Here is an 8400-nt window from a genome sequence, read left to right as displayed (position 1 = left end):
GTTGATTATATGATATATGTCTTAAATTAATGTTTGCATTTATTAATAACACCTACTCCACCGAGGGTTTCTCGAAGCAAGATTCGAACTCATGATCCCGGATTGCCAGCCGCTTTTGTTTCCATCTGCTCTATTCTTGAATACATATTTTTATCATATGAGCGAAGTATATGAAGCTCATCTTGAGTGACTTCTCTTGCAGTCGAATAATCATTGCCTTATGGTCATATAAACGTGCCTATCACTTGTGCTATTTTTAGCAACAAAATTGTGGTTGGTGGTTGGTCGAACGTAAACAATCATTTAAGAGTGCTCCAAGCAGCTTTTGAAGCTTCTAACCAAAAAGGCAATACAACTACATTCTTGTTCAACTCTGGAAGCTATTATTCAACGTTTGATCAACTCAGGTGTTTTATAAGAGCTCCCAATGGTTTGTTTTGATGCGTTTATTCCACGTTCTGTATAGCTCTTGTGAATCAGTTTAACTAAGGTGCTATAAAAGTTATCGTAGGTCTTATAAAGCATATAGGTAAGCCGAACGTAAACAATCATTTAAGAGTGCTCCAAGCAGTTTTTGAAGCTTTTAACCAAATGGCAATACAACTAAATTCTTGTACAACTCTGGAAGCTATTATTCAACGTTTGATCAACTCAGGTGTTTTATAAGAGCTCTCAATTGTTTGTTGGGTAGGCTTTCTATAAAGTTGAATTGGATCAGTTAGCAGTTAACACCACTCAGCGCTCAAATATCAAAATTATGCGTGAAAACACATAACATTCACCTATAAGATGCGAAACATAATTTTTATGGTAGCACACATATACATTAAATATGTCATTCATATAAGTGTTATAGGCTATCTTATAACAGATAAGGGGTTCATTCTGAAATTTATGTTTACACATATAAACATAAAGTTTGGAATATTTTATAAAAAGTGTGTGTACTAACCAAGTCAACTATAAGTTTAGAATTTCATTAGTGTACTACCAACCGATGGAAACTAACGATTTGAAATTGGCTCACTACTTGACTAGCCTATTGGTCCCAAGTACATCTATAAGCGTACCCCAATCTAGTCGAAATTCTAGTACTACACTATGTTTGTTTTGATTCGCTATGAAAATTTGACAGATAAATTAGGGGTTCGTGGATTCTCCTATGTTTCGAGGGGTGCATCGATTAGTTTGGGACCGGAGAAAGTACCAGAGCAGAACGAAAAAGTAGAGCACGTTTCTTCGGGACCTTCTGTCCTAAAGTTACCTCTATGTTAATACTCAGTACGGAGAACAAATCTAGGGGAAAAAATAAATATATTTTGATTTACTATCATTAGATGCGCTCACGATAAGTAGATGCAGAGAAGTTTGATGAAGATTCCGTACATGCGAGACGATAGGTTTAGATGCATGAAATGAAAAAAAAAAAAGAAAAGAGTTTTCGTAGAGTGATTCGCAGATTTTCCGGCATTATAGAATTGAGAATTGTATTTGTCGTACTCTTAGATTCAGCCAAGCAATCATTGGGTCAAGCGTTCATTCGCCCATACATCTTTATGTCAATTATACATTTGGCGAACCTTCCGTATGCCACATTTCCATATGCCAAATAATTATATGTATTTAATCTTTCTTTCTATTTTCTTCGTTCCATTTCAGAATTTATTCCAAAAGAGAGACGGTCTGTCGATGAATTCCAAGCCATTCTTTATAACAATTGAATGAGCAGTTGGCCGGAAAAAAAAACATGTTGGATTCAGAAAGTTCAAATATAAGTAATAATTTATTGCTAATTTATTATACTAATTAAATTTTATTTATTGAAAGAGCCTTTAGGCTAAAAACGTCTTAAATAAAGTTACAAAAACTATATTTATTGAAGCATGCTTCACTTCTTACTACATCCGAAAAGGCCATGCATTTGTGATTACTAAACTCACCAACATGAGACATATGCTTCCAGTAGCGGCCACAACACTTGCAGCACGATCATTATATGAAAGCATATTTCCGCGACAGACATTTCGAGCTGATAAGGCTTCGGCATCGGGCGCGTAATCTCCATGCGAGTATACAAAACAACTGCTGTAGCAAATCGCAAATGGCGACGTCGTTCTGGTACTTCTTGTAAGTAGTAAATAACTGTTCTAGGCTGTTACATTCATCTGTGAACTTGTTTTAATTCTAGTTTGATTGGTTTGTGTATTTTGGCAAGCATCGTCGATGGGCGACGCGAGATCAAGTTCAATTGCACACTGACGGCTAACTACTATGATTGTTTGTTTCGAGATGTCAATATACGTAGTGAATCGGAAGCCGATAGCATCTTTTTCGGAGAACAGAATTTCAATGACACCAGTATTGCATTTCGCGATTGTTCGATGGTAGTGCTACCGAAGAAAGTATTCGAAACGTTTCCGGCGATTCAGTATCTCTCGAGTGATGCTTGCAACATCCAGAAACTACTAGGGGGAACTTTCGCCAATGCCCAGCGATTGCAGGAGCTACATTTGTATAACAATAAGATTTCAAAGTTGAATAACTTTGTGTTCAATGGGGCGCTGCAGTTGGAGATTCTGTCTCTGTATAACAACACGGTCAAATACCTTGAAGAGCATGCATTCGATGGACTCGGACATCTGCGACAACTGTACATGGACGATAATTTAATTGAAAAGCTACCGGAGAGTTTGTTCTCCGGCCTGGAGGAGCTTCAAATACTGGAATTGCAGAATAACAAAATCAAAGAGATCAACGACGATCAGTTCATCCTTTGCTCGATGTTAAGAGAACTTAATCTATCTGCAAATATGATCAACACATTTAATATGACTCAGTTGATTGGATTAAACAAACTGGAAACACTCGATATCGGAAAGAACTACTTAGACGAAGTATTTGTAACAAAGTACCTTCGGACACTAAATGCCCAGGAAAATCAAGTGAGTCGAATCCTGATGGACCAGGGCGACTTTTTTCAGCTAACTCATCTGAACCTATCGCGAAACAACATTGCCAACATTAATAACATTTTCAAGTTTCGCAATCTGATCGACTTGGATGTTTCCTATAACGAGCTCATCACTCTGGACTTTGTCATATTCGCGTTCATGAAAAACCTCAAGGACATTAAGCTGAACAACAACCACTTGTGGATAATTGACAACGGAATCCCAGCACCGGCAAAGTCCCTTCGAACGCTCAATCTCGCTCACAACAAGTTTCTTTTTATCGATTTGGCCGTGTTCGATACGTTTCCGGCACTGGAGAATATCTACCTCCATGGTAACGAGCTAATCGATATGCGTATCGAAGAAGTTGAGCAAAACTTCCCCTACCTCTCGCTGGTTTCCACCGACAACAACGATTGGGACTGTATCAATCTGATGAGTATCGTAACAACCCTGGAGCGCGCCTACGTCAAGTGGTCGACCGGTAATCGCAACTGTACGAAACCCGAGCAGCACAAGTTTATCTGCTGCACCTCGACGGAGCACCATCTGCGGGAGAAAATCGTGCGGCTCACCAAGGAAATTTACAAATCGCGAAAGATGATTAAGCAGCTCATTATGGAAAATGCCGAGCTTCGTACCGAGGTCGAGATGCAATTTCTGCCCCCGATTGACTAGACGTAGATTCCGAGAATATTGGTAAAGTGGGTCACAATTTGGAGAATCGCAAAAAGATATTATTAGAATCGATTTAAAATATCGTAAGGAGATTTGATTATGATGTGACATTAATAACAGATTAAATAATGGAAAAATTTCTTATCATCTGTCACACCAGGTAAACATATTAAATCAATGTATGCTGCATTTGGAATGTAAGTTTATTTCAGTGAAAGAAATGTATCCAAATTATTTGATTATCATCAAGCAGAGCTACAAAATCTTGACCATTAACGGCGATACAAAACAAAATAGCTTTCGTCATTCACTCGAACTGAAAATAATCTGCAAGGAATACAAAGTCAGTTGTTAGTGATAATTTGATCAGTGATAAACATGAGCAGTTTTTTAAAATTTAGAGATGAACCAGCCTAAGGCTGATGAAGGAAAAAAAAATTGTAACGAAATGGAATAAACTACACAGATAAAAATTCTGAATTTTTATTGTGATGTAAACATTCACTCACGTAGACTTGTTACAGGGGTTACTGAAAATAACTAGGATAAGCAAATTTTTGGTCAACTTTGGAGTGTTGTAGCTTCGTCAAATATGATCCGATTTTAAAACTTCCAAGAGCATTTGACTGGAAAACTAATATTGTTTTACGGTGTAGCCACGAAAATAATCCTGGTCACCGGATACCGGAAATATTCCGGGTTTCTGGAGGACTTGTCTAACTTGCTAAATTTTTGGTGTAATTTTATATATGATGCTGATTAAATATATATATTTTTAGTAAATAAAACGAAAGAAGAACCATTTCTAAAGCGAATCATATGGCAAGAACTAAAATCGGCCTATAATCAACCGAGATATGGCCATTTCCCTGGAATCGGTTTTGGTGAAGGGTAAGGTTGCAAATGCTCATTTCAGCTAAAACAATGTATTTCTAAATTATGGAATAATTAGATGCCATGATCATATTTTGAATTGGTAGGATTCAAGAAGAGGTTGCAAAGAATGTGTTTGACATATTAAACCTGCTTATTTCACTTCATGAGAGTTACAATCAGCGATTTTTCACAAACTCACTCACTCACTCACTCAGCGATCAGAAAATCGCTGATTGTGACTCATAGAAAGCAAAATTTACAGGTTTTATGTTTCAAACGCATACTTTGTAACCTCTTCTTGTAAGTTACAAGTAAAACATGCCATCATACCATCTTTTGGTTTTATTATTCCGAAAAACATTATTTTAGCTGAAATGAGTATTTGCAACCTTGGTGAAGGGTTCTGAATGGGGGCAGATCATTTAATCACTCAAAACATGCCGCACGCTATGTCTGAAGGCACTTTTTTTGCAACATTCATGTACCTCAGTTTTATCTTCACAGGAAGTTAGTATTGATCCTAACAATCAAATCTGCGAATATTTTAAAATATTTCATCTTGGGTTTTTTGAGAAAAGTGTTTTGAAGCTTACTTAGCTGTTAACAAAGGCGAGGAGCAAAGGACAATTGATTTTTTTTTCCTTTGGTTTGTTTTTTCCGTCGATCTAGTTTTCCGTGCTGAGCACCAATGCTACCGACGTGCCAGGAAGGCAGCTCCCACACCTGGACACTACCACCTATCGACCCATCAACTCATGAACCGGGGACCAACGGCTTTACTTCCCATCCGAAGGAAGGCGTGATCAGAGATGTTATGCCTCAGAACATCCCGGCGGCGCCGACTGGGATTGAACCCAGGCCTGCTGGGGTGAGAGGTAATCACGCTTACCACTACACCACCGGCGCCGTTTGGGACTATTGATGATACAAAACTGTTACGGATCGAAACAAATTCAGCTGAAAATGATTCAAAAGGGGATTAAAGTTGTCAAAACACTAAGTTTCAATGATACAGTAAGATTCCCTCTTCGGTACCGTCAGATATCGTAGCAATGTAATGATCTCAGAATGTTTAAATTAATAAAATAACTAAACAATGGTTTAGTCTCTAAATTTACTATTATTAAGCCATTCCATTGCAAAACAATATAGTGGTTCTCAGAATTTGGTAGGAAATGGTAGTTTTGATCCTTACCGTAAATTTTTTTTTGTCTTTAGGGTGACTATTTCAACGTTAGGGTAGTCCAAAAAACGTTTATTTTTTATTGTTTTTTTAAAATGACTTTTTTTTTTAATTTATAGCTTTTGAACAACTGGGCAAATTTTAAAGATCAAAATATCAAATGAAAGGTAATAAAAAGTACTTGTAATGATGCAATATAATGATATTAAAAAATTGGTATTTTATATTTGAAAACATTTATTGTATTCGTTTATTATGGTTTTCATGGTTTGTATATAGAGGGTGCAAAGAGTTTTTTATATTTTTCCTTAAAAATTAAGGCGAAAAATCAGTGATGTGTTGTTTTTCATTAGCTGATGATTAAAATTTCATCCTTCAAAAACTGCACGATTATCAGGCAATGGCGTTTATCAAGCACCTACAATGGCAACCAGCGAATCCAAATTGCGTATGCTGAGTCGCATTTGCGGCAGCCACCATATTGCGTTACTGGGATCATTCTTGGCCGCGTTGTCTTTCCTCATAGCTGATTTGAGGCCGGGCTGGATAGTTTGACGGCCGGTATGTCTCATACATTTAGCCAATTTTAGCGTCTGTAATATAACAAAAGTATAGTTTAAAGTCATGTTAAATATAAAGTTATAAAGATAACTGTTACATACTGACCTTATTAACACTCAAATTAAGATCTTTCTTAAAGCTGAGTAAATCTTCGTGAGAAATCTTAGATTTTTTCCTGACTGTTTCAAATTTAAATTGGTCTTCCTGCGACGTTTGAAAAACTAACCTAGACTAGTTTTTTGCCTGCTAACTATCTAATGCGTTTGGCAACAAAGTGATGCTTACTTTCATCTGCCAATTTGGAGAGATTCTGAAGTCTGAAATTTTTTATGAATTTCTTTTTTTTTCTGTGGTGTTTTTTTCTTACAAATATCTACACACCCGCACAACTTTGACTGTCGAGTTTGGTCTTCTGGATATTTATGAACCTCAATTTTCATAAACTGCTCCTTTTTTTATACCGGTAAACGGCAATGTAACATGCGTGAGCCGTACTCACGATTTTTTTTAGGTGACAAACTCTCATTTTTACGCCCTTCCACCCTGCTAATGCCCTCAATCACATTTCATAAAGGAAGCGTAAAAGAGAAAGAGATATTGCAACAAATTCTCAATATTATACCTGTTTTCTAAGACATGGAGTGGGAGTTATTCCACCAACGACCCGATGAGGTAGCTTATAGAAGTTACATTCAAATTCAAATCCCTGTTCATATGTTTTTCCTTGATTTCGTTGAACTTCGATGAAATTCTTCTAACTTTCATGATGTTCTTTGATGTTCTTGTTTTTTTTCCTGAAATTCTCAGACGTTTTTTTAAAATTCATAATACCTACTTTCCTAATGTTATTAAATTTTCCTGTGGTTCACAGACCATCCTAAAGGTTGCAAAAATTTCCTCACGTTTAAAGAACTGTTTGCATAACATCATTGAAATTTATATAATGTTGCTATAGTTCACAGAACTCTCTTGAAGTTCGTAGAACTTACCAGGAGGGCATTGAACTCCCCTGAAGCTCACAAAATGTCCCTTAAGTTGGCAGATCTGGAGAACGAAGCACACCTTTAAAGTTTGAAGAATTTTCCTGAAGTCTTTCCTGATGTTCAATGAACTTATCTGAAGGTTGTTGAATTTCTCTGCTTCTTTGGAGGAACTTATTTATAGTTTGCCGAACTTTCCTAAAATTCACTACAGTTTCCAATAGTTCGCAGAAGGACTACCTAAACTCACTTGGCAAAAGTAGCTAACCTCATGTGTATTATCGGTTAGATGATTTTCAAACCAATTCGTCATGGTTGTCAGAAATTATTTTCGATCTCGCCATTGAGTCAAACATATCTATTTTTTTAAATCCAAGCAAATTGTCCACCCTCGGGATGTTTTGGTGGCAAATACAACAAGCAAACTCTCTATTTTTTTCATGAAGCTTTTTTTTTAATTTTTCCATATTTTCTACACGATACCTCCAATAAAAACATAAACACTCGAAACAGGAAGAAAATCAATGCCTACTATGATTAACTGGCTGCCTCAGACTGTCCTGCTCGTTTCTTTCTCTTCTACTCTTATGAGGGAAGAGAAATTGATTAAGAAGTTGTTCTAGCAATAATTATCAAATTATTTTGGTCAAAGTCGACATAATCAATACGGATCTTACTTAAGAGTCAAAGAGAACTCTTTAATGCCATTTAGATTAATTCAATCATCATTTGAATCTTGTTAAACTGCATTTGTTCAATTCGTAATAGTTTTGTATCGTCAATAGTCCATATACGCCTTCATAATCGGCTTTGTAAACTTCAAAACACTTTTTCTCAAAAAACCCAAGATGAAATATTTTAAAACTATCACATATTTGATTGTTAGGATCAATACTAACATCCTGTCAAGGAAAATCTGAGGTACATGAATGTTGCAAAAAACGTGCCTTCAGACATATCGTGTGCCGTGCGACAGTTCAGGAAAAAAAATGAGTTAGTTGTCTTCATCTATGTGATTCCTAATCTTCTATTCGTTGTTCTCTAGTTTGAAGTGGTTAAGACTAGGGTTCTGATGCATGGTCATTATCGGTGTCATACCTTAATTTTGTTGCTAAGGAATCCAATTTTGACTGACAAAGGGGCGCACCTTTGGAGGGTGTTTCAACACTCC

At 36.5% G+C, this 8400-nt stretch overlaps 1 protein-coding gene across 1 annotated transcript; it reads left to right on the top strand.

Moving 5' to 3' along the window:
• Nucleotides 1-2042: 2042 nt before the first annotated feature.
• Nucleotides 2043-3716, top strand: LOC135712908 (leucine-rich repeat-containing protein 15-like). Its single transcript, XM_065236005.1, has 2 exons — nucleotides 2043-2127; nucleotides 2189-3716. Exons 1-2 carry the CDS (start codon nucleotides 2102-2104, stop codon nucleotides 3627-3629), a joined length of 1467 nt encoding a protein of 488 aa, XP_065092077.1. The 5' UTR covers nucleotides 2043-2101; the 3' UTR covers nucleotides 3630-3716.
• Nucleotides 3717-8400: the final 4684 nt, after the last annotated feature.

Source organism: Ochlerotatus camptorhynchus, unplaced genomic scaffold, assembly GCF_037179485.1.
Source record: "Ochlerotatus camptorhynchus isolate MF236.1 unplaced genomic scaffold, CSIRO-AGI_Acam_v1.1 ptg000516l, whole genome shotgun sequence".
Lineage (NCBI taxonomy): Eukaryota > Metazoa > Arthropoda > Insecta > Diptera > Culicidae > Ochlerotatus > Ochlerotatus camptorhynchus.
Note: the sequence above shows the minus strand (reverse complement) of the source record. Positions and strands in the feature narration are given on the sequence as shown.